General features: G+C 42.1%; 1 protein-coding gene across 1 annotated transcript in view; it reads right to left on the reverse strand.

Annotated features, from left to right (window-relative positions):
- The window catches only part of DNAH3 (dynein axonemal heavy chain 3), a 175,669-nt gene that overhangs the window by 120,885 nt on the left and 27,625 nt on the right, over window positions 1–27,159 (reverse strand). Inside the window, exons 14-19 of the mRNA XM_027612190.2 lie at window positions 17,899–18,083; window positions 16,560–16,683; window positions 13,040–13,193; window positions 12,105–12,249; window positions 6,907–7,118; window positions 2,650–2,741 (exon numbers count right to left, since the gene is read on the reverse strand). Of these exons, the coding sequence (XP_027467991.1) occupies window positions 2,650–2,741; window positions 6,907–7,118; window positions 12,105–12,249; window positions 13,040–13,193; window positions 16,560–16,683; window positions 17,899–18,083 (912 nt within the window). The remainder of the gene's footprint in view (window positions 1–2,649; window positions 2,742–6,906; window positions 7,119–12,104; window positions 12,250–13,039; window positions 13,194–16,559; window positions 16,684–17,898; window positions 18,084–27,159) is intronic.

Genomic DNA, 27,159 nt, shown 5'->3' on the forward strand with positions numbered 1-27,159 from the left:
TGTTCCATAGAAAGGGGAAAGACAAGTTCCTTTCTTTTTTGTTTCCACAAGGAGAGTTGGGTCCTAAACTCAGGTGTGGCCTGGGAATTGGGAAGAACCTGGAAGCCAAGTTCTTGGAAGGAGAAGGAGGGATTATTCTCTCTGCCTCAGCACTTGTCTTTCATTGCAAGCCCGACTGCAGAAGAGACAATCTGGTCTTTACAGGAAACCGAAGCCCAGATGAAGCAAGTGGTGTGCCCAGAGCCACACTTGCAGCTGGGGAGTGCCGGTACCAGGTCTAGACACCAGTTCTTCTGGCTTTTAGTCCAATGTTTCTTCCTCCCCCACAATGTGCCTTTTCCTCTCTCCTTGTCAGAAGGAGCAAGAGAATTATTCACATGTAGTCAGCCAAATAGGGCCAACTAAACAGAGCTGAGAACCCTCATACAGCCTCATTCAGAGCAGTGGATGAGGCACATTCCCAAGAATGACTAATCAAGACCTCCACCGCAGGGTCATCATCCTAAATGTGGCCTTCGTGGGAGATGAACACAATGAGTGTGCATGTAGGAAATAATTAATAGTGTGGCTGGCTGTGTGGCCATGACCAAGTCACTTGACAGGCCTTAGGTCCCCATCTGCATACGTCAGGGGTTGTTGGTATAATTAAGTGAAATGTTTGCAACATGCTTTATGACTTATAATTATGCAAATAATTGCACAGGGGAAGGACTAATGAGTTTGGGAGTCCTCGAAGGCCGTCAAGAGTTGACCTTACCCAAATGTGCTAAAGAAATTCATGAACTGTGTGCCATGTGATAAAGCTGCATTAACTATGGGATGGTGGGGCACAGGGGGACGTCACATCTCACTCACAGGTAGTGGCTGAGAATTTCGATGTTAACTTAGTTCAGGTTACATGCCTTATGTCACAATCCCCACCATAACTCTAATCACCCAGCTACTATTCTTCTTCCCATTTTACAGATAAGGAGACTGAGACACACAGAGGTAAACAACTTAGCCAAGGTGTCACCACATTTGGGTTTGTCACAGTTGAGCCCACTGGCATGGGAAGTGGTAGAGCTGCTGTGTGTTTGCTTGGTTTCTGTCTCCTTAGATGTGTTTATTCTTTAGGCAGTACTGGGTAATGGTTAAGGCTCTGGAATCAGTCAAGACTGGGCTTAGGTCTTGGTTCTTTCAGTTACTACTGTGACCTCTGGCTGGTTACCTAATCATTCGAATCAACTTATTTCCTCATCTGTAAAACAGGAATAATAATAGTAGCGACAGTATTAGGTTATAGTGATGGAGAAGTTGGTTAATGTTTATTAAATGCTTGGTGCAGCATAAATGTTCAATAGCTGGTATCTCTTAGAAATATCTTAAAAGGGGAAGAATGTAGCCTTTTAATGAAATAACTTACACCTGGTAGAAAGGCATGTGTCTCCAGGCCGCTCCTCTAAGAGAGCTTGTAATGGTGGTATTGGGGGATTCAGGTGGCAGGGAGATTTGGGGGTCTGGGAGCACCTTAGATTAGACCTATTATCCCCACAAGAATAGAGAAGGGATTCCAAACTTTGTCATGCATCAGAATTACCTGGAGCAGTGCTGCCCATTTGAAATAAATACCTCACTTTAAAGTTTCCAGGAGCCATATTTTTAAAAAGTAAAAAAGAAACGGGAAATTAATTTTAATAATTTAACAATTTAACACAGTGTATCCAAATTATCATTTCAACATGTTACCAATATTAAAACTTATTAGATATGTATTTTTTTCCCTTAATAAGCCTTTGAAATCCAGCCCTTGTTGATACTTCCAGCATCTCTAGCTCAGAATAGTTTTATTCCAAAGGCTCAGTAGGATACGTGGCTAGTGGCTCCTACACTGGAAGTGCTGACCTGAAAAACTGGTTAAAACACAGACTTCAGGGTCTACACCCAGAATTCGTGATTCAGCAGACTGGGGTGGGGCCTGAGAACATGCATTTCTAACAAGTTCCCAGGTGACGCTGATGCAGCTGGTGTGGGGTCACGCCCAGAGAAGCATGTGTGTTGAGTTAGACCTGAACCCAGCTGTCTAACAGGGACTCTGGTCCAGGAAATACAGCATCTCCCATCCTCTGCCCTGAAGGAGGTGTGGACAAACCATCAGAGTCCTCCGAATATCTGGTCCTAAAAACAACAATTCAAATAGCACCGATTCCTGCACACAGACTCCAGGGGCATTTGGAGAAAAGGAGAAAGCAAGTGAAGAATTCTCTCACTTGACCGTGTTTCTCGGACTCCTAAGGGCTCAGAGTGCCACTCCTGTTTACTGTTGTTTGTTTAAAAGGGGAAACCGAAGCCCAGAAAGGTGGAATGGTTTTACCTGAAGTCACTGAGACCTGGGCTTGGAGCTCAGTTTCCAAGAACTATTTTTTTTTTTTAAATTTCCCTTTGAAATAAAATCTTCGACTCAATTTTCTAGTCACAATCCGTCATCACTGAACTCACTGAAAGTGAGTTTCACCAGTAGCTAGTCACTTGAGGGGGAGGTTACTAAAAACACTTAAGTCACCCTGAACCAGAGGGAGAAAAACAGCCTGATAGGAGGCCAGTCATATCCTGTGGGAAGTCAGATACTCTGACTGAAAAGCTTCCTCAAGTGGGGAAGAGGAGTCTTACTTGTCAACGAATTTGCCGAACCCGTATTCCAGCATATTTGAGAGGCAAGTTGTTTCTGTGGGTTTTATTTCAGAGCCAACAATCTCACTGATCTGCAGAAGAGAGAGGAAAACAAATGTGTATTGTCCAAGGTAGTAGCACCAGTAGATTTTCCATGGTGATGGAAATGTTCTATTCTGCGCCGTCCCTTACAGTAGCTGCCAGTCACATTTGGCCATTGAACCCTGGAAATGTGGCCAGTGTGACTGAAGAACTGATTTTTAATTTTTATTTTGTTTTACTTAAATTTAAATAGCTGTGTAAATAAGCTAGTGGCTATTGAATTGGATGGTGCAGGTCTAAAAATGTGGGAGGCAGCCTAGGGGCCACATTGCATTCTATCTGGTTTACTAGGGATCACTGCCCACCAGCACTTGCCTCGTGCCAACTTGTGAGCACCCTGTGGGGTGGAACCGGATCTGGTTTGTTTTTGTGCTCCCAGAGCCTAGTGCAAAGTCTGGTCTATGACAGAAGCTGCAGTAAGTGTTTGTTGAGTAAAAGGAGAGAGTCATGAGTACATGGGATAGGCAGACCCCCCAATTCTGCGATCTGAGGATGCTGGGAAGGGAGGAAACCTCTGCCCAAATATCTTCCTTTCCACCCCAGCATGCTAAATTGTTGGAATGGTTAGCACTCATTGTGCCCATGACTTTGGTGTAAATACTACCCCAAGCTTATTTTTTTTAAGTGAAAATATCCCTGAGGGAGGTCTCACGTGAAGTCTCTGATGGATTTGAACACTTCTCTCAAGGACTGAGAGATCTGGGGAGGATGAGGGTTCCATGCACTCAAGAGGAGTAGGAGGACCCGAAGGAAAATGAGGCTCTAGGAGAAACCTCACCTACTGCCCCATTTTGTCTCTGTCTAGCCCCAGGAGGACTATGGGATGTCTGAGCAAGAAGGAATATGAGAGCTGGGGCCTGTTCTATCTTATTTAGCCATGTGTCCCTAGGACTGGCATTTAATAGGCATCAGTAACTATGGAATGAAAGCGGGGCCCGAGGACACCTGGAGGACCCCTACGATAATGGAAATCATAGAATTAACATTTATTGAGGGCCGCTATGAAGTAGGCAGTGTTTTGAGAACCTTATTCACTTATTTCATCCCCCCAAAATGACGTGGAAGATACTAATGTATTATTATTCCTGTTTTACACATAAGGAAACTGAGACAAAGAAAATAAGTATCTTGTCCAAGACCATCCAGCTAATAAATGGCAGAATTGGGATTTGGACCCAGTTCTGACTAAAAAGCTCTTCTCCATCCTATCTAGTGGGTCTCTCAGGTCTTCTATATATAGTTGTGAGTGTTATACACTGCATAACTCTAAAAAATACATTTCACACCGTGGTTCACAAAAACTGCATTCCCTAGAGTTGTGGAGTGTACAACCTGCACAACTGTTCCTGGTGACCCTGGACTTTGATTTATTCTCTAATACCTGAAAGTACACAGGTACTTTCATACTCTCTCTAGGATTAGAGAGAGAACACATACTCTCTCTAGGATTAAATGACATAACTATACAAAGGACTTGGCATAGTACTTGGCCCATAGGAAGGACTCAGAGATTGGTAGTTTTGTGTTTTTTTAATTGCTTTTGTTAATTACAGAGACTAACAAAGCATCTGGTTTTCTAATTCGAAGAGAATGAGAGAGAGAGAATTGGTTGCTCTGTCCAATATGGAGCCACTAGCTTCTTGTGGCTATTGAGTACTTGAAATGTGACTAGCCCAAACTGAGATGTGCTCTAAGTGTGAAAGCATACCACATTTCAAGAACTTAGTATGAACAATGTGAGATCACATTAACATTTTTATATTGATTACCTATTGAATAATAATATTTTGAATATGTTTGGTTAAATAAAATATATTCATAAAATTTATTTCTCCCCTTTGTGCTTTTTTTTTAATGTGGCTACAAGAAACTTCAAAATTGGACGTATGGCTTGTATTATTTTCTTTGGGCAGCATTGTCCTAGAGGGCCAGCTTTGGTACACATCAGTGTGGTTTCCTCTTAAGGTCAAACATCACCCTGTTCCATCTTGTTTTAGACCACAGTAGCAACCTTTTTGCTGCTATCTTTGCCCCAAACTGAGGGACTAGCCCTTCCTGCCTAAGTTCTGGGAAATGGTCAGAAACCACAGCACAGCTGCCCCACACCCCATGTCCCTGGAAGATCCATCCTGTAGCCTTAAAGAGCTAGAGGTGGTTTAACCTTCAGAGTCCCTTGCCAGAGGCAGAATCTGTGCAAATGGATTTCCTGAGTTATGCATCAGGGCAAAGAATGGCTTCCCCAGGCCAGTGGCTATCACCGGGGTGGCCTGTGGTTTGACCTACAGTGCAGGCATGAAGGGGCTCTGAGTGGGGGCAGCCCTGTGTGTATCTGGTGACCTCTCTCCTTTCTGAGCTCACTTTTAACTGTTCAGGCCACCGGGTTTCCACTTTAGGGGCTCATTACTCAGGAGCTACCATCCTGGGGCTATAGTCCACTGTTATCTATGGCATACTATCCCCTTTAACCCGATATTTCTTGTCCCATTTCCCCCAGTCAAACAGATCTAGATTCCAATTCCCTCTCTTACCACTTACTAGCCACATGACAATTTATTTACTCTCTCTAAGCCTCAGTTTTCTTATAATCTGTGAAATGCAGACAATGATAGTCCCTGCTTCAAAGGGTTGCTGGGAGGATAAAATGAGGGAATCCACACAAAGTCTACAACACAATACCTAGTTCATAGTTGGTATTCAATATGTTCGAGCTATTACTGATATTGCTCTTTTAATTCTAAGGATTTTTTCCAATCTGTCCATCCGAGTGATCTGTAAATGAGAATTATGAATGTCTAGGAATGGTTGGGATTTTTAAAGTGCCCACATGTGAGAACAGCGTTATCACAGGGAAAGCACCAGGTAGAGAAGACTGCCTTCCGAGTCTCCTGGGAGGGTTGTTTAAATGTGCCACTGACCAGGGCACTTTCTTTAAGTGTCATCTCATGGAGAGACCTAGCACTACCAAAGGCCACTTGCCTATCCAACCTCCCCAGCCCTCCAAATGGGTCAAAGCTCTAGTAAGGCTAGGTCCATGGGGAGAGGCACCCTATGAGCACCTGTAAGTGGGGGCAGCTGTCCCAGGGCAGACCCCTCTGCTGGGGCAGTGCAAGACCAGAAGTGTACTCAGGTGACCTCTTCCCTGCCCTCCTTTATATCCTTTGCTTAGGTGTTGAGCTTCAAGGCTTTCTGGGAAATTAAAAGCAGTTCCTTTTTACAGAAAACTCCAGAATCTCTCACGTATCAAGATCTCTGTATTCCCAGAAAGATCAAAATGCTCCTAGCTCAGACTTCATTCTCTGAAAGGTAATGGATGTGTGCTCTCAGATTGGGTCCTTCCAGAGACTTGTCCTACAGTCTTGTGCATGGTTTCCAGAGAAGAATTCCAGGCCAAATCGTAGAGAAAGCTGCCTATGGAGAGCCAGTCTCATCTCCACCTCCACACAGAGCAACTCCTCGGTAGAGGACGTTTCAAGGCCATTGCTAGCCCTTGAATATGATGATTATTTTAGAAACACAGTGAGTTTTCTTTTTTCTGCTTAGTGTTCACACCGCACTTATCACCCTCACACTTGGCTGCTTATAAAAGTCCCAACTATTTTTAGGGAGAATATTTATTATTCTCATTTATAGACTCAAAGGGCTGAAAGAAGAGTGAAATGTTATTTCTGAACATAGCCTGTTGGACAATGAGGCTCTACAGTAGTCAGCGCAAGCAGAAACCATCTGGCATTGTCAGGAGGCCCCTGGAAAAGGTGTGGCTTTCTCTTTTGTCTGTCCTAGGTCAAGGGACAAATCAAGGTCCCTCCCACTGTAAGTCAATGCCTTTATCACCCTTTAGGACCCTGAGCAGCCATTTGCTTAGGTAGGCTGACCAGGAGAGACTTTGTGGCCGCTGGCTGGAGCAATACTCAACCATCAGCAATGGGGTCCCCAAAGAAAAGGGTCAACCTGTTAATGTGAAGAGGCAGGCATTTCACCCCCTATTCTGCCTGTTCCCTCCCCCCTCCCATTACTGCCCCTTTAGTCTCAAGTAGATTCTCCCTTTCAGAAAGGAGAAGCTTGACCCAGTATTGGTTCCTGCCTTCCAAAGGGCTACCAGAACGAGGCAGAGATTGGTATGGATTGGGCTGGGTAGGGGTGGACGGTGACAGGCACCTGTTGCCAGTGCCGGTCCTTCATTCCTGGGTTGCAGGAGATGCTGAGGATGGGGATGTGCTGCTTGAATTTGTCAATCTTGACTTTCACATTCTCTGCTAACCGCCTGGGTGCAGGTACATCAGCTAGGGTCTTGGTCAATTTATATATCGTTCTCCACATATTCCCTATTTCCTCAGAGATCTCCTCAGCATTCAGCAAAAAGAGGGGTCCTGAAATAGAAAACATGGGATGAGGGAACGGTCAGACCCACCAAGTGGATGTTAGTCATGTGCACCTTTAAGTCCCTGAAATTAGAATGGTGCCTATGGTATGGATATTGGAACAGGCACAGCCTTTGGAGTTGAGTCTGGATCTGAACGCTCCCCTTAGCCAATGAAACCCTGGGGGTGTTTTCCTGAACTTTTCTAAGCCTCAACAGTGCTACCTATGATACAGGGGTAATAATGGTCACCCTAGTAGGTGATCGTGAACATTAAGTGAGCTAAGGGGCAAACACAGTATCTGGCATGTAATGCAAGTGCAGTTAGGGAACTGTTAGCGGTGGTTGTAGATGCTATTATAGAAGCAGTAAAGATGTTCCACAAATGCTGTGAAATACTGACAATTGGGGGATGGGGGAGTTCTTCGTACAGCTCTGGCAATTTTTATGTAAGTTTGAAATTATCTTAAGATTTTTTTTTTAAAAACAAAGAATGACCCCTCATTTTTAAAAAAGCACTCCAAAATATTAATTTCCTTCTCCTCCTTTTCTTCATAGGGATCTTCCAGCATTTGGGTTTCACATTCAGTCAAAATCCTTCCATGCTGCTGCTTTCTTCCCCTTGGACATTTCAAATCGGTATGAATTCTTGCATCATGATATTGCAAATTTACTCAGAAACATTTTTCTTTCATGGCTACCGAGACTAAATAAAGCCTTGTTAATTTCACATGCTTCGTCAGCCTGACGTTTTTGAAGTAACTAATCAAAAATTAAAACTTTTTGAAAAGAAAAAGAGAAATGTACGTAGTGTCCAGGCAATATATAAAAACACATACATCATGTGCAGTTTGGGTTTTTCATGGGAATGCAAGGCTGGTTTAATATTTGAAAAATCAAACAATGTAATAAACTATATATATATATAGTTTATTTAAAGATTTTTATTTATTTGAGAGAGAGAGACAGAATGAGAGAGAGACAGAGAGAGAGCATGAGAGGGGGGAGGGTCAGAGGGAGAAGCAGACTCCCTGCTAAGCAGGGAACCCGATGTGGGACTTGATCCTGGGACGCCAGGATCATGATCAGAGCTGAAGGCAGATGCTTAACCGACTGAGCCACCCAGATGCCCCTGTAATAAACTATATTAACAGTCTAAAAAAAGAAAATCACATGATAATATCAATTGATGCGGAAAAAGCATCTGACACAACTCAGTATCCATTCATGATAAAAACCTCTAAACCAACTAGGAATAGAAAGGAGCTTACTAAGTTTGATAAACGGCATCTAGGAAAAGCCTATACTACCACTATACTCTAGTATACTGGAAATATGCATAGCTTTTTACACATCGATCATACCACAATAAAGTGGTTTTAAAAAACCAAAACAAAACCAAACAAATCTCTAATAGTTAATGATGAAAGACGGAATACTTTTTCCCTAAGATGAGGAACAAGGCAAAGATTTTCACTCTTTTAACTCCTAATCAACATCACAAAGTCCTAGACAGTATGATGAGGCATGAGAAAGAAATAGGAGGCACACAGACTGGAAAAGAAGAAATAAAATGTCTTAATTTTCCAAATGTCATGATTGTTTATATAGATGATCCAAGAAATCTAAAGAATAGCAATAGCTGGGGCGCCTGGGTAGCTCAGTCAGTTGAGCGTCGGACTCTTGATTTGGCTTGTCATGACCTTGGGGTCATGGGACTGAGCCCCACATTGGGCTCTGCTCTCAGTAGGGAGTCTGTTTGAGGATTCTCTCTCTCCATCTCTCTGTCTGCCCCTCCCCCTGCTCAAATGTGTGTGTGCTTTCTATCTCAAATAAACAATTAAAAAAAATAAAAAACAGCAATAACAAATCTTTGCAAGAGAGCAAAAACACTGTAACAAAAATGAAAAGACATGATGGGTCTATTAGTAGACTGGACACAGGTGAGGAAAGAATCTTTGAGCTTGAGGATATATCATTAGAAACTTCCAAAATTAAAAAGAAAAAAAGATGGGGAAAAAATGGAACAGAATGGCTAAGAACTGTGGGATAACTACAAGATGTATAACATACAGTAATGGTAATACCAGAAGGAGAATAAAGAGAAAAGAACAGAAAAAATATTTGAAGCAATGACTGAGAATTTCCCCCAAATTAATGTCAGATACTAAACCACAGATCCAGGATAAATGCCAAAAACTACACCTAAACATATTATATTCAAACCGTAGAAAATCAAATCTAAAGAAAAAACTTGAAAAAAGCCAGGGCAGGGGGAAACCACTATACTTTTAGAGGAGCAAAGATAAGCATTACATTCCCCTTCTCCTCAGAAACCACACAAACAAGAAGAGAGTGGAATGAAATTAAAGCATTGAGAGAAAAAAACTCACCAACCTTAAAATTCTCTATCCTGAGAAATTATCGTTCTAAAGTGAAGGAGCAACAAATACTTTCTCAGACAAACAAACTGAGGGAATTTGTTGCCAGTAGACCTACCTTGCAAGAAATGTTAAAAGAAGTTCTTGAAAGAAGGAAAAGGATTTGTCAGAAACTCAGACTTATGTAAAGAAATGAAGAGCATTAGAGGAGTAAGTGAAGGTAAAATAAATACTTTTATTTTTCTTATTCTTAGCTGATCTAATAGTAACAGTTTGTTCAAAATAACACTAGCAACAGTATGTTTGATGATTAGTTTATATACAGATGAAATGAATAACAGAAATGACACAACAGATGGAAGAAAGAAATTAGGGATACTTTACTATTATAAGACACTTTTGAAATAAAGTTATATATATTAAATATAGCCCAGCAATCTACTCCTGGGCATTTACCCCAGAGGAATGAAAACTTAATGTCAACATGAAAATTCATGCATGAATGTTTACAACAGCTGTATTCATAACAGCCAAAAACTGGAAACAGCCCAAATATCCACCAATGGGTAAATGGGTAAACAAACTGGTATATCCCTGCAATGGAATACTACCCAGCATGAAAGGGAAGGACCAATGGTTATAACCAATAACTTGGATGAATCTCAAAGTAGTCGTCAAAACAAGCACTCTCAAAAGGTTACACACTGTATCATTCCATTTATATAACAATCTCAAAAAGAGGAAACCATTTAACAATGAACAGCTCAACAATGCCAGGTCCTCTGGCTGGGGGTAGAGTGTGACTACAGAGCGGGCAGTACAAGAAATTTTACTGAACTGATGAAACTTCTGCTTTCTGACTGTGGTGAATCTATATATGTGTTAACATTTATAGAACTATATGCCAAAAATGTCCTTTTTGCTGTGTATGAATTTAAAATTAAAAAATTAAATGCAAAAAAATTTTAATACAATATCTCTAATAAAAAGACTTGGTAAGCTATAAATATTTCCCTAACATCATAAAAATTTTGTATCTCAAACCAACAAAAAGCATCATGTTTAAGGTGACACTCTGCAAGAGCTCTCATTAAAATCACGAATAAGATGAGGGTGCCCATTATTACCACTGTTTATTTTGGAAGTGCTAGTCAACACAGAACAGTGAGTAAAAAAGGGGGTATACAAATAAATAAATAAGGTAAAATATTATAATTGTATAGATATGACTGATTACTTGGAAAAATTAAGAGCACCAGTGAAAATGAAAATTTTTTAAATGAAAAAGAAAATACCAATTTAAATATAAGTCAGCAAATAAAAATAAAAATAAATTGGCAAAAACAGTTTTCAAAGCTATTATTCCCAGGTTCGTTAAGGGTGTGAAGAATGGGCACTCTTAAGTACTGATAGAAGGGTAATAAATTAAAACATAACTTTTCTGGAAGACAGTTAACAACAAGTTTTTAAAATCCTAATAATTTTGGGGGCACCTGGGTGGCTCAGTTGTTAAGCGTCTGCCTTCGGCTCAGGTCATGATCCCAGGGTCATGGGATCGAGCCCACGTTGGGCTCCCTGCTCTGCGGGAAGCCTGCTTCTCCCTCTCCCACTTCCCCCTGCTTGTGTTCCTTCTCTTGCTGTGTCTCTCTCTGTCAAATAAATAAAATCTTTAAAAAAATAAATAAATAAAATCCTAATAATTTTCATCACATGATCCTTGATCTAGCCATTTCACTTTTGGGAATTTAGCCTAAGAAAATGATCATAATTGCATGCATTAAACTGATGACAAAGATGTTCACCACAGTTGTGCTTATAACACCGAAGTGCCAGAAGCAAACTGCAGGCTCAGCTCTAAGGGTCTCAGAGTTTGTCCTCTGCTCATATACACTCTCCCCAGGTGACATCACTCATGGCTTTTAATTGTAATCTACACTCAATTATTCCCCAATATAAGTTGCCCCCCAAACATATAACTTAACTGCAGGCTGATATACTCAGCTGCTAATTAATATTCCCATTTGGGTGTTTGCAGACACCTTGAACTTGGTATATTCAAGCTGATGGGTCTTTTTTCCCCCATAAATCTGTCACTTCTCTTGTTCAGTGATGGCAATATCTACCAAATTGCCTGGACCAATAATCTGGATGTCACCCTAGGTTCTTCCCTCTCCCTCCCTGACCCCTGCCCCATATCAGATCATCATTAAGTCCTGTTGACTTTACCCCCTCCATTTCTCTCTAGTCTCCAGGATCTAGAGAAAAGGAGTAGTTTACAGATGTCTGTGGCACTCTGGCCTTTCTTGAAGCAGCACAGTGGTGGAAAGGCCATCTTATTCTCCCTACCCCCTCTGCCTCTCTGCAATCTATGGCTCTGGGTGGCTGCCTCTTCTATTATACCGTGGCACAATGGGTCTGGCTCTTCAAACCCCACTTTCCATCATTATCACATCAGAAAAATTTGACTGTGTGGCTGCGTTAATCCAGAGTATAAGAATATGATTAAAAAAAAATCTAGCTTAAATCTGAAGTCCAAATCCTGTTCTAGAACTGGCTGTGTTGGGTCCACTACCCCATCATCCACCATGTCCCAGTAGACTGAGCCTGGAGTGTACCATTCATCCACTCCTCTGACTTGATGCTGAACTCGTATGTCGTCAGCCATAGCTGCTCATAAGGCACTTTGTTGGTCATCAAGGCTTGCAGGAGAGGGAAGGTACTCTTCTCCTTTTCCAACAGTTCCTCCTCCTTATTGATCAGCTGCAGGGCAAAAGGGGGTGCTGTTTATTGGGCAGCTGGTTTTCTGAACCCTAAAGGCCACCATAGCAAATTCCTCAGTGCTTTGAAAACCAAGCTGAGGAAAATGTAAATTCATCTGGAGAGCGAGAGAGGAAAATAAGACATGGACTCAAGTAAGAAAGTCCCTCTGGGTTACCTCTGAGAGCTGTGACAGCTAAGATCTAGCTGGATGAAACTCGAGGATAATTTGCTACTTGCTCCATCATCTTTGATCCTATTCTGTCAAATCCATATCCCCATGTTCACAATTTTCGTATATACTTTAGCTGTTTACATGATGCCTCCCCTTCTTATGCTGACTTGCCTCAAAAATAAGAACTTTAATGGTTAAAGAACTTACTCGTTGACCTTCAGCAATTTACTTAGCTTTTCCAAGCCTTAGTTCTCTTATTTTAAATAGAGATAAATGGGGACAATAACAGTACCCACCCCAAACGTTTGTTATGGGTATGAAGGGATATATCGCATAAGAAGCCCTTTGTACATTGTTGAGCATATAAGAAATACTCAATGTATGTGAGCAATTATTTTACTGTAATTTCTTTTTTGTGTACTCAATGACTAACAAAAATCTGGTATAATGTAGGGTTGTAAGAAAAGGTAGTTGAAAGCGCCAATGAAAGAATTGGTCAATTCACCAATCAATACTATCCACCTGACAGGTGATGTTAGGAAAACCCAAAATCAAGAAGCAGAACCAACAGGGTAGGACAGTCATAAGTCTCCAACCCCAGGCTCCGAGACCCCAAACCTCAAATTCCATCAGTGCTTGATCTAGGTTCTTTGAAAGCTCATTAAGCTTTTCAACATTGTTCTTCATTTCTTCTGTGCTCATCACTTCACGTTTCCTAAACCCTTCCAGTTCCTTGTTGTAGCCTTCAAGTTGCGTCTCAAATTCTGAGCACCTAAAAGCAAAGAACAGCCCAATCACACCTGGACTTTCCACTTTCGATATTCAAAATATCAGCAATTTCTCACCCATATTCAAGCCTGGGGAGAATCTGATTTTCTGGTGCATGATATATATACATACACACATATATATATATATATATTACTTAAAATCCTACCTCCCAAAGATGTCTGGTGTGACCCTATTGACAGTTAAACATTTCCAGATGTTTACCTGTATGGGTAAATATATATGTGTGCATATATATGAAATCTATATAATACCTATTCTATACACATATAAAATGTATGTATATATATATATTATTCAGTCATCCATTAGATATTTATTATTAAGGGCTTGATACATTCCAAGGACTGCCCTAGGCATCAGGGAAACATTTGTGATATACACTATTAAGCTCCCTATCCTCATGGAGCTTGTATTTTAGTCTGGGGAGACCTAGATAAGAAACACATGGATTGGGGCACCTGGGTGGTTCAGTCAGTTAAGCGTCTGCCTTTGGCTCAGGTCATGATCCCAGGGTCCTGGGATGGAGCTCTGTGTCGGGCTCCCTGCTCTGCAGGGAGCCTGCTTCTCCCTCTCCTGCTCACCCTGCTTGTGTTCCCTCTCTCGCTGTGTCTCTCTCTGTCAAATAAATAAATAAAATCTTTTAAAAAAAAGAAAAGAAACATATGGATTGATGGGTGGGTAGGTGGGTGAATAGATGGGTGGATAAATTCATACATAGATAAAGATAAAATGAGATATTCCTGATAGGCATAAATGCTCTGAAGAAAATAAAACAAGGCAGAGTGCCTAGGGATGTAAGTAGAGGGCTAGTTTACTAGAATGATCAGGGATGACCTTTTAGCAACAAAGCAAGTCGCACAGTTACTTCTCCCTTTTTCTAACAGGGTAGACTATATAGTGTTAAGTTACAATTGCTTAGCACATTATAGTTTCCAAAGTACTTTCATCTCCATAATATATACATATGTATATATTTCATACTAGTACAGTCATTAGTAAATAGTAGGCACTCAGGTTGAGTAAATGAGTTGTATTTGTGGGACTACCTGGAGTCTAAGGGAGGATAATTTAGAGATTTAAAAATGGTGGATTGGTCAGAATTCCAGCATGAAATGGAATTCACGCCAATGTTCAAAGAGAGAGGCTTTGATGGGACGACCTACACAGTTAAGATAGGGTAGCCTCAGAAGGAAGCCACTAGGACCCCTAGGGTCAAGAAAACAGTGGGAACTGAAACCATGAGAAGCAAGAATTGTCATCCAGGAGGGATGAAGCTACTACCAGAGTGCCAGGGCCAAACAGGGAGAGAGAGGAGAAAGAAAAGGTGATCCCTGTCCAAACTCCTCAGGGCTCCCCACTGGGGGAGCCCTACCTGGATCCAACAGACAAGGGAGTCAGAGGCTGCGGACTACGGGTGTCAGTCGACCAGGCACTGAGTGGACAGAGGAGGAAGAAGGTGGAAGAAGGAATTGGGGGGTGGGAATCAGGTGGCAGCAAATGGAGAATTATTAGTGCCAAAGCCAAAAATTAATGTGGGCTGGTAAAATAGGTCATTTTTTAGAGAGGGAACGGGGCTGCTCTCACAGAAGACGAATGAATAAATGAACACTGCTCATTCCCCCTCACATACCGTTCTCAGGATTAATGCAAAAATGATGGACGTGAGGTTTGAGCGTTCACCAAAGAGAGGGCTGAGCCCAGTGCTTTGGGTTATTCCTGGAGCCCTCCTCGGCTGAACTCTGCTGTGGAGAGTGCAGAAACCAGTTGGTGCCATCAGGCTGAGTCACCCCTCCAAGAGGGGATGGCCACTGCTCTTCTCCTCTCATCATAAATGACAGTTCCCATTTTCCCCAGAGCCACCCCCTCACTCCTCTGAACTTTAACAGCACTTACTGCCTCTAAGTAGTCTTACAGCGCTGTTCCAAAAGTATGCTTGCAAGGTGGTGGTTTAGAAGTGAAGCACTTTTTTCTCCCCAAAAAAGTCATTGTCCAAAGGATGAAGGAAATGGACAGCTTCTGAATGCCTACCATGTGCTGGGTACCCCTCAGGCACAATCTCAGGTCATCTCATTTCGTCCTTCTGCACAATGATACCTCTCATGAAATGAGATGACCTGAGATGGGCTCTGTTATCCCATTTTCCAGATGAGGACACTGAGGCTCAAAAAGATAAAGAAACTTGTTCCTGTTCATCTAACCTACAAATCAGTTCCATGGTGGAGGCTGGTCATAAGGGGACATGGGGTAGATGGGAACGCTGTACTTTCTCAATTTTGCTGTGAATTTAAAACTGTTCCAAGAAATAAAGTCTATTAATTTAAAAATATCAGTAGCACCCATTTGGCTAAAAGTTCTGGGTAGAGAGAGGAGAAGGGTGCTGGAAGAAAAAAAATTGTGTGCATACAATTGTGTATATACACACCCCCCACCCCCCCCACACCCACACCCACACACACTTTTGTTGTTGTTATTGTTTTTTCTGGATGGCAGACCTAGGCCATATTTTGAAGGTAGCGAATAAATAGTTTTCTCCTTCAGCCCAAACTCCCATTCTGTGTAGGAATCCCTGCTTTTATCTACTCTTTTCCTTTCCTGTGAGTATTTGCAGGGATTATAGGACCTAAAGTTGGGCAGGGGGGAGTTTCACGTGTGAAGGGGAGAGTAACTGGAACGACTCTACAGTTCATCAGCCAAGTGTTACAAGCTGGGATGGCCGTGTGTGCATGTATGTCTTTACCATCCACGTGGTACTTGGCCCACTTTGCTTGACACTGTTTGATTTTTCAGTAGGTCTGTATTTTCTCTGCTACTGGATTAAAATCTTTTTTAGTAGCCAAACACACTTACATGTCTAGAATACAGCACAGCACACAGTAAAAATTCGTAATAAATACTGGTTGAATTGACAAATAATGGATGAGTAAATGATACGGCCACATTAGCACTGAACAAGACCAGCTGAAAAACACAGGCAATTTCTCAGCCTCCTACCACGCCTCTATTATCCCTGTCTTGCTATCTCCTTGGTCTCCAATGTAAGGCTGATGATTTTGCTATTATTATTGCAAGGCCATTATCCCATGCCACTATTTTTGTCTTTTTCTCTCTGCACCGCCAAATTCCAATTGTTCAAGGCAGGGAGGGAAGGCATTGGCAGGGTCACTATAGTGAAGCAGGCTTAAAGAGAACATCCCTCAGTGGGAAACAAAAGGAAATTCCTTTTCCACCAATTGTCTTCAGCCTTTACCCATGCCTTGCTGTGGGGGGCTCTGAGCAGAACCAGGAACCTGCAGCAACTTATCAAACTGGGCATCATTTCTGAAACAACCTCACACTCTCCCTGTACCTTTTAATGAGGTCCATCTCGGCCTGATCCCTCTTGTTAAGGAGGAAGTTTCGGCTGTTTTCAAAGATATCTTCAATCTGGTCTGGCCAGAGGAGCAGAGTGCTGTTCAACTTGATATCCTCTTCTGCAAAACACATATAGTCTGCTCCAGGACACTGCTCAACATAGGTCAACATGCAGGGCATTAATTTAGCAGAATAAGAGGTCAACAGAAGTGGGTGAAGGAGAGGCAATGAATGGATGGGCCCATGATGGATGAATGATAGCTAACATTTACTGAGCACTTACCAAGTGTCAGGCTAGAAGGGCAACGGTATTATCATCCTTGTTTTTACAGATGGGACAACAAAATTTAGCCAAGTAGTCAAGGTCACACCGCTAGAAGGCAGCAGAGACAATTTCGGACCCAGGTCTAACCAACTCCAAAGCCAATGTTCTAACCACTATACTTCACTGCTTTCCCAGGCTGGGTCTGAGTAGAGTAGAAATCTGGGCTCAAGTTCCGGTTCTCCTCTTTAAACTGTCGCCTCATTTGAGTCCCAGTCTCCCTTTTGGTTAAATGTCAGTAATAAAGTCAGTGCCAGATGCTCCACCCAGCCTAAGGCTCTGGGCAGCTGAAATGTCCTAGGCTCCCTCTGTACCCTTGGGAACTTAGGAAGCAGAGGTCCACTGTGTGTTCACAAGGTCAAGGGCACAGCTCATGAATGTGCAGGTGAATGGTTAGGGTACTGTTTTCTACTCCTAGTCCCCGTCTCTCCCTCTCATCACCTTTCCTCCCAAACAGCATGAACACCAGGTAATTCACAGGTATTTTGAGCTGGAAGAAGGATCTGAAAACTTGACTTGTGGATAGTGTATCAGTTTTTCTTCAGAACCTCGTTCCTACAAAACTCTACCTTGGCCCAATAAGCCTTGAAGGGGCTCTGGCCATTTCTTTCCTTTTAAGATATGCAGGAGTTTGAAGGAAAGTGCCCTGGCCTCTCCTCAAAGGCAGGACTGTATTAAGATTATAGATTGATGAAATCTATCCATTTATAAAAGGACTCTGCGTTTGGAAGTGACTTTTTCAGAAACACCAGCCACAAGATACCAAGAGAGGCATCTAGAACTTACCAAATCCCTAGATATTTCTTCTTTTTGTCTAACAATAAGATCCCCTTGGTTTGATTAGAATTCCTGTGGGTAAGGGTGTGGAATGAGTGCCTCTAACATATGGGGACGCTCTCCCAGTATTGATTTTTAAGTGGTAGGACTGCTAACTCTCTTTCCCAACTCCTTATCTCTAAAAGTATAAATATACATATACATTCGCATATAAATCTATAGGGCGTGGACTTACCGGGCAAATCTGCATAGTCCATCAGAAACTCTAACCGTTCAATTGCATTTCTAAATTGCCTCCTGAGTTTGAACACTGTGACATCACTGGATTTCTTTAAGAATTCAATGAGGAATACCAGCTCCTCAGTGTTGGCAGGAATCTCACTGACTTTGTCTGCGATGGTGTTGTACTGATTACAAATGCTACAGAGAGAGAAACAGCTACTATCACCATTATCATCTAAAATCACTTTCTTATAAGATCTATTATGCTAAAGAGGCATCATTCTTATTTGGAGACTAGGAAAATGGTTTCCAACTTTTCTCTACGTGCAAATCCGTGATGGGTAATATTTACATGCACACCACTCTTCAAGAAAAAAAAAACAGTAATAAAGGAAATAATATCTCATGGGTTTACTATGGGCCATGCCCCATTCTAATCACTGGATACATATTAGCTCATTCAGTGTACCATGGGTAGAATCCAGATTTAGACCAAAACAACACGAATACCACCACCACCACCAATAACAGCTCCTTGAATATTATGTTGAAGTAGAGCACTAAATTAATTGGTAATCACTACTCTTCACAGTACGTCAGCAAATTTATCCTCATGTGCTGGAGGTAGTTCCTGGATGGCAAAGAGAAACTGACATTCAACCACCAGGACCACTAAATCTAACTGCCTACTTCTCAAACACGAGACTATGAGAAAGGATGCTACCCTAAGGATAATTCGAATATGCTCTAATTTATGCAAAAACCAATGATGAGGGATGCCTGAGTGGCTCAGTTGGTTAAGTGTCTGCCTTCAACTTGGGTCATGATCCCAGGGTCCTTGCCGAGCAGGGAGTCTGCTTCTCCCTCTCCTTCTGCAGCTCCCCCTGCTTGTGCTCTCTCTCTCACACTCTCTCATTCTCAAATAAATAACATCTTAAAAAAAACAATGATAATTGTCATCAGTATTTTTTTCTTTCTTCAAATTTTTTATTGTTATGTTAATCACCATACATTACATCATTAGTTTTTGATGTAGTGTTCCATGATTCATTGTTTGTGCATAACACCCAGTGCTCCATGCAGAACGTGCCCTCTTTAATACCCATCACCAGGCTAATCCATCCCCCCACCCCCCTCCCCTCTAGAACCCTCAGTTTGTTTTTCAGGGTCCATCGTCTCTCATGGTTCATCTCCCCCTCCGATTTACTCCCCTTCATTCTTCCCCTCCTGCTATCTTCTTTTTTTTTTCTTAACATATATTGCATAATTTGTTTCAGAGGTACAGGTCTGTGATTCAACAGTCTTGCACAATTCACAGCACTCACCATAGCACATACCTTCCCCAATGTCTATCACCCAGCCACCCCATCCCTCCCACCCCCCCACCACTCCAACAACCCTCAGTTTGTTTCCTGAGATTAAGAATTCCTCATATCAGTGAGGTCTATGATACATGTCTTTCTCTGATTGACTTATTTCGCTCAGCATAACACCCTCCAGTTCCATCCACGTTGTTGCAAATGGCAAGATCTCATTCTTTTTGATGGCTGCATAATATTCCATTGTGTCATCAGTATTTTAATTATAATTAGGAAACAAATGATCTGCAATACATCCATGCCAAACACAGAGTGGCCCTCAAGAAATGTTAGCAATAGCTACCACAGTTTTTGTTATTAGTAAATGATCATTACATGTTGATATTCATACATTATAGATAAAAACCACTTCTCTCAGTATTTTCAGTCCTCAATATACCTTTTTTGTTTTGTTTTGTTTTGTTTTAATTGAAGAGAACAGTTGACACTCTATATTCCTTCTTCATGTATAGAGACTCCTCCATAGCGAAGCTAATTGTATCAAACCGAAGGAAAAAAAATGATTAAAACATCTTTTCAGATGCTTCCAGGATTGTAGAAATGAATTTTCATACAATTTAGAAACTTTCTGCAGAGAAAAATTATCTACTGCACTATTACGTAGTAGTCTCCACTTCAGAGCTAGATGACATGTCCAGCCTCCTTTGTATTTTTAGTTGGGGATCTTACACGTCAGCTTGGGCTACCATAACAAAGTATCAACAGACTGGGTGGTCTAAACAACAGAAAATTATTTTCCCACAGCTCTGGAGGCTGGAAAGTCCAAGGTTAAGGTACCGACTGACTTAGTCCCTGGTGAGGGCTTTCTTCCTGGCTTGCAGACAGCAGCCTTCTCCCTTGACCTCATGTAGTGGAGGGGGAAAGAGCTCTGGTGTCTCTTCCTCTTCTTAATAGAGCACCAGCCCTATTGGATTAGGGCCCCATCCTTGTGACCTCATTTGTGAGGTAGACCTCATTTGCTGTAGACCGGATGTGTGTGCACCCCCAAATTCTCATGTTAAAACCTAATCCCTAATGTAATGGTATTTGGAGGTGGGCTCTGGGAGGTAAATAGGTCATGAGAGTGTCCCCTCATAAAGGGGTTTAGAGTTTTTATAAGAGAGACCCCTCACCCATTGGCAGGAAGCCAGCTCTCAACAGACACCAAATCTGCTGGAGACTCTATCTTGGACTTCCCAGCCCCCAGAACTGAGAGACACGAATGAACCAATGTTCTGTTGAGAGAAATGAATTTCTGTTGTTTATAAGCCATTCAGCCTATGGTAGTCTGCTGTAGCATCCCAAACAGACTAAGACAGACTTCAACACATGAATTTTGAGGGGAGACAGTTCAGTCCCTCGAAGGTATGGTCACATGATTGAGTTGCAGTCAGTGTGAAGTGGGAAACAGGGATGAGTATCCCTTTCAGGAGCAGCACATAAAACTGTCCTTGCATATCCCTTCATGCTCTTTCCTCCTTCCAACTGTCTAGGATGTCAACACTTAGAATGACCTTGAAAGCTACAGGTTAAAGATGTAAAGTCACCATGTGCTTGAATTTCTGGATGTACCATAGGTCTCCCCCACCAATCTGGAGCTACCCTGAGAATAAAACTTCTATAGTTTTCAGTCATGACATCTTAAGTCTATTTGTTATAGCATCTTGCCTTGCTTAATAGAAGGTAGGTCCTCTCAGTCTGATAAGACTCTTACCAGATGAGAATCCATCCTTCCTCCCTTTTGTATGAGAATTCAGAGGATAAACGTTATGTGGCTACTAGTTATCAGTTTCTTGCAAAGGCCCAGAAGGGTGGTAGCAAACCCACTACCTATTAAACTCTCTAAAAGGTCCCTGATATGAGTCATTGATATCAGGCACCTGACCCACACAACACCCTAACAATATCCAGGGATAAGCTGAGGACAGAAAACATTGCTTTCTACATATACAGATGAAGTGATTTAAAATCTAAAAGGCCAGAGGTCCCATAAGCACAGGGCTATTCTCTGGTGTAGGAGATGGCATGAGGGGACTGATAAATCCTGCATCAATCCATGGCCTCTCTCTACCTGTTGTCATTATTTGTGTAAGAGTTCTCACACTGAAGGAAACAAGCAGCTGGACCCCAGGGATAATTTTATGTATCTCTATACAGGTCCTTGAATTTTTCATCAATATTTCAGGTCCTTGCTTTAGCAGCCTTAAACCAATGTACCTGTAGTAGGTATGAATGGCATGCCCACTTTCCTACCAATGCACTCCAAAGTGCCCTCCCTGCCTTTATGTGCAGAGCACCCCCATTCTAGGGTGCACCTAGTCACTAGCAACAGGAAGGCACCCCACTCCCAGAGACGGCAGGACAATGAAGTGACAAGGACAGGGTTTGGGATGAGAAGACTCAAATTCAAACCCACTTACTTGGGCAAGTGAGGTTTTCTTTCTGGGCCTCATTTTCTCCTGCATTCAGTAAGGGATCTTGCTCATATCTGTTTTACCTACTCGTAGGGTTGTTGAGAAAGTCCAATAACTCAGAGTCACCATTTTTAAGGCAGGAAGAAAGAATCTTAGCCACCAACCTGTGGTTTCTGCATCCTTAGAAATCCCTGGGTTCATAAGGAGACCTTTATTTTCACTTATATCTAAAAGGCCTAACTATACACTTATTTTGATAAGGACTGACCAGCCAAGGTACCATGTTGCTTTGATTTGACATGAACAAGTGGACTATTGCTTACAAAATAAGTTTTCTTTGATGCTTAAAATTCCCAAAGAAAGTGTCTTACTAGTTTGAAGTACTTTTATTGTCCTGGTCCCAAACATTTATTCTATAGGCAAAGACAGTGAAGATCCAGAAGGTAAAGCAAGAGGACACACAGCTAATAAATGGAAGGTCTTAGGTTCAAACACAAATCTTCGGGCTCCTAAGCCAGGAATCCTACCATTTTATCACTCTGTGAGAAAGCTGAGTGTGGTGAGTGCAGGGGTTGAGAGCGAGGACTTTGGGGTCAAAATAAATGAGGTGAAGCCCTGTATGTGCCATCTCCTAAACCCTTAGGAGTCTCAGTTTCTTCATCAATATAATGGAGAGAATAGCAAACAACCTTTTAGGGTTGTTGTAAAGACTTGATTAGATCTATAATGTTCAGAATGCTTACACAGTCCTCAGACTATAACATGTGCTAGAAAAATGGTAGCTTACTATTATCCAAAATTTGCTCATGAGGGGGGGTGGAGCAAGATGGCGGAGGAGTAGGAGACCAGAATTTCTCTGGTCTCAGGAATTCAGCTGAATAGGGATCAAACCATTCTGAACACCTACGAACTCAACAGGAGATCGAAGATAAGAACAGTAACAACACTCTGAACAGAGAAGCGACCACTTTCTGGAAGGTAGGACATGCAGAGAAGTGAATCCGAGGCGATATTCGGGAGGATAGATGGCAGGGGAGGGGGCCTCCTTTGGCCGCTTCTGGCGAGTGATGGAGCCGCGGAGCACAAAATCAGAACTTTTAGAAGTCGGCTCCGCTGAGGGACGTCGCTCCAGTAGCTAAGTGGGGGGTGGAACCCTCGCGGGACAGTGTGGACTCAGGACCCTCGGGGTCACAGAAAGACCGGGGGTGCCTGAGTGCGGCAGAGCTCTCAGGTATCGGAGCGGGGAAGCCGGCTGCAGAGATGGAGCCGAGGCACAGGCTCTCAGCTCGGGATTGCCATAAACTGTGATCTGGGGCCCAGTTGGGCCACTGCTCCTCCAGCAGGGACCCAACAAGCGGCAGAGCCGGGGAGACTCCCCTTCCTCCCCTGGGAGGAGCGGCGCGGAAGTGCACCGCAGGGATCTGCTGGGTTTGGAGACTCCACACGGGGTCGGATGCCAGACATAGAAATGCTCGATCACAGGCCGGGTGAGCACGGAGTGCGGCCGGAGACCAGGGAGATGGGAGTGACTGCTTTTCTCTGGGGGCACACTGAGGAGCAGGGCCCCGAGTTCTCAGCTCCTCCGGGTGGAGATTGGGAGGCCACCATTTTCACCCTGGTCCTCCAAAGCTGCACCGAGAGCTTGCAGGGAACAAAAGCTCCTGAGAGCAAACCGGAGCAGCTTGCTTAGCCCGGACTCACGAGGGCGGGGCAATTCCACCTCCGGCAAAGACATTTGGGAACCACGGCAACAGGCCCCTCCCCCAGAAGATCAGCACAAACAGCCAGCAAGCCAAGACCAAGTTTACCGATCAAGGAGAACGGGAGAACTCCAGCGCTAGGGGAATACTGCACATAGAATTCATGGCTTTTTTACCATAATTCATTAGTTTTTCAAAGTTAATTTTTTAACTTTTTTTTTTGAATTTTTCTTTTTCCCTTTTTCAAACATCTTATCAATCCCTTTTTAAAAAATTTTTTTTTATTTTTCATTTTTAGAGTCATATTTTTATCCCTTCATAGTAGTTACCCTTATTTTTGGCATATATATATATAAGTTGTTCTCTCTTTAAAATTTTGAGATACAATTTCTCCTAACAGATCAAAATATACCCTAAATCACTAGTGTATAGCTTTCTTCTATTCTCCTGCCTGATCACATTCTCTCCCTTTTTTTTTCTTTTTTCTTTTTCTTTTTAAATCTTCTTCTTTCTTTTTAAAAAACAACTTCTTATCTTATCAATCCCTCTTATAAAATCTTTTATAATTTTCATCTTTACAGTCATCTGCCATCCCTTCATTGTATCAACCCTTATTTTGTACATATATAAATAAGTCTTTCTTCCTTTAAAATTTTAGCAGGCACTTTCTTCTAACAGACCAAAATATGCCCAAAAGCTAATGTGTGGCACTGATCTATGCACTAGCCTGATCATATTTGATCATATTCGTTTTTTTTTTGTTTTGTTCTGTTTTTGTTTGCTTTTATTTTTTTCTTTTTCCTTTTTTTTTCTTTTTTTCTCTCTTCTTTCTTTCCCTTTCTTGTCCCCTGGTTTCAGGTCTTTTCTGATTTGTATAGAGTATATTTGCTGGAGACATTGTTAACCTGTTAGCATTCTGTTCTCTCATTCATCTGTTCTCCTCTGGACAAAATGACAAGACGAAAAAAATCACCTCAGCAAAAAGAGCAAGAGGTAGTACCGTCTGCCGGGGACCTACTCAATACGGACATTAGTACGATGTCGGACCTAGAGTTCAGAATCATGACTTTAAAGATGCTAGCTAGGCTTGAAAAAAGTGTGGAAGTTATTAAATAAACCCTTTCTGGAGAAATAAAAGAACTAAAATCTAACCAAGTAGAAATCAAAAAGGCTATTAATGAGGTGCAATCAAAAATGGGGGCACTAACTGCTAGGATAAATGAGGCAGAAGAGAGAATCAGCGATATAGAAGACCAAATGATGGAAAATAAAGAGGCTGAGAAAAAGAGAGAAAAACAACTACAGGATCACGAGGGCAGAATTCGAGAGATAAGCGATACGATAAGATGAAACAACATTAGAATAATTGGGATCCCAGAAGAAGAAGAAAGAGAGAGAGGGGCAGAAGGTATATTGGAGCAAATTATAGCAGAGAACTTCCCTAATGTGGGGAAGGAAACAGGCATCAAAATCCAGGAGGCACAGAGAACCCCTCTCAAAATCAATAAAAATAGGTCAACACCCCAACATCTAATAGTAAAACTTACGAGTCTCAGAGACAAAGAGAAAACCCTGAAAGCAGCTCAGGAGAAGAGATATGTAACCTACAACGGTAGAAACATTAGATTGGCAACAGACCTATCCACAGAGACCTGGCAGGCCAGAAAGGTCTGGCAAGATATCTTCAGAGCACTAAATGAGAAAAATATGCAGCCAAGAATACTATATCCAGCTAGGCTGTCATTGAAAATTGAAGGAGAGATAAAAAGCTTCCAGGACAAACAAAAACTAAAGGAATTTGCAAACACAAAACCAGCCCTACAAGAAATATTGAAAGGGGTCCTCTAAGCAAAAAGAGAGCCTAAAAGCAGCATAGATGAGAAAAGAAGACAGACAATATACAGTAACAGTCACCTTACAGGCAATACAATGGCACTAAATTCATACCTTTCAATAGTTACCCTGAATGTAAATGGGCTAAATGCCCCAATCAAAAGACACAGGCTATCAGATTGGATGAAAAAACAAGACCCATCAATATGCTGTCTGCAAGAGACTCATTTTAGACCCAAAGACACCCCCAGATTGAAAGTGAGGGGGTGGAAAACCATTACCATGCTAATGGACACCAAAAGAAAGCTGGGGTGGCAATCCTTCTATCAGACAAATTAGATTTTAAAACAAAGACTGTAATAAGAGATGAAGAAGGACACTATATCCTACTTAAAGGGTCTATCCAACAAGAAGATCTAACAATTGTAAATATCTATGCCCCTAACGTGGGAGCAGCCAATTATATAAGGCAATTAATAACAAAAGCAAGGAAACACATTGACAACAATACAAACTAGTGGGGGACTTTAACACCCCCTGACTGAAATGGACAGATCATCTCAGCAAAAGATCAACAAGGAAATAAAGACTTTAAATGAAACACTGGACCAAATGGACTTTACAGACATATTCAGAACATTCCATCCCAAAGCAACAGAATACACATTCTTCTCTAGTGCCCATGGAACATTCTCCAGAATTGATCACATCCTAGGTCACAAATCAGGTCTCAACCGGTACCAAAAGATTGGGATTATTCCCTGCATATTTTCAGACCACAATGCTTTGAAACTAGAACTCAATCACAAGAGGAAAGTCGGAAAGAACTCAAATACATGGAGGCTAAAGAGCATCCTACTAAAGAATGAATGGGTCAACCAGGAAATTAAAGAAGAATTCAACAAATTCATGGAAACCAATGAAAATGAAAACACAACTGTCCAAAATCTTTGGGATACAGCAAAGGCAGTCCTAAGAGGAAAGTATATAGCAATACAAGCCTTTCTCAAGAAACAAGAAACAAGAAGGGTCTCAAATACACAACCTAACCCTACACATCCAAATGGCCAAGACACAAAAAAGTGCTCAACATCGCTCGGCATCAGGGAAATCCAAATCAAAACCTCAATGAGATACCACCTCACACCCGTCAGAATGGCTAAAATTAACAGGTCAGGAAACGACAGATGTTGGCGCAGATGCGGAGAACGGAGAACCCTCCTACACTTTTGGTGGGAATGCAAGCTGGTGCAGCCACTCTGGAAAACAGTATGGAGGTTCCTCAAATGGTTGAAAATAGAGCTACCATACGATCCAGCCATTGCACTACTGGGTATTTACCCCAAAGATACAAATGTAGGGATCCGAAGGGGTACGTGCACCCCCAATGTTTAGAGCAGCAATGTCCACAATAGTCAAACTGTGGAAAGAGCCAAGATGTCCATCGACAGATGAATGGATAAAGAAGAGGTGGTATATACACAATGGAATATTATGCAGCCATCCAAAGGAATGAGATCTTGCCTTTGCAACGATGTGGATGGAACTGGAGGGTGTTATGCTGAGTGAAATAAGTCAATCAGAGAAAGACATGTATCATATGACCTCACTGATATGAGGAATTCTTAATCTCAGGAAACAAACTGAGGGTTGCCGGAGTGGTGGGGGGTGGGAGGGATGGGGCGGCTGGGTGATAGACATTGGGGAGGGTATGTGCTATGGTGAGCACTGTGAATTGTACAAGACTGATGAATCACGGATCTGTACTTCTGAAACAAATAATGCAATATATGTTAAAAAAAGAAGAAGAAGATAGCAGGAGGGGAAGAATGAAGGGGAGTAAGTCGGAGGGGGAGACGAACCATGAGAGACGATGGACTCTGAAAAACAAACTGAGGGTTCTAGAGGGGAGGGGGGTAGGGGGATGGGTTAGCCTGGTGATGGGTATTAAGGAGGGCACATTCTGCGT

Source organism: Zalophus californianus, chromosome 10 (assembly GCF_009762305.2).
Source record: "Zalophus californianus isolate mZalCal1 chromosome 10, mZalCal1.pri.v2, whole genome shotgun sequence".
In the NCBI taxonomy this organism is placed as follows: domain Eukaryota; kingdom Metazoa; phylum Chordata; class Mammalia; order Carnivora; family Otariidae; genus Zalophus; species Zalophus californianus.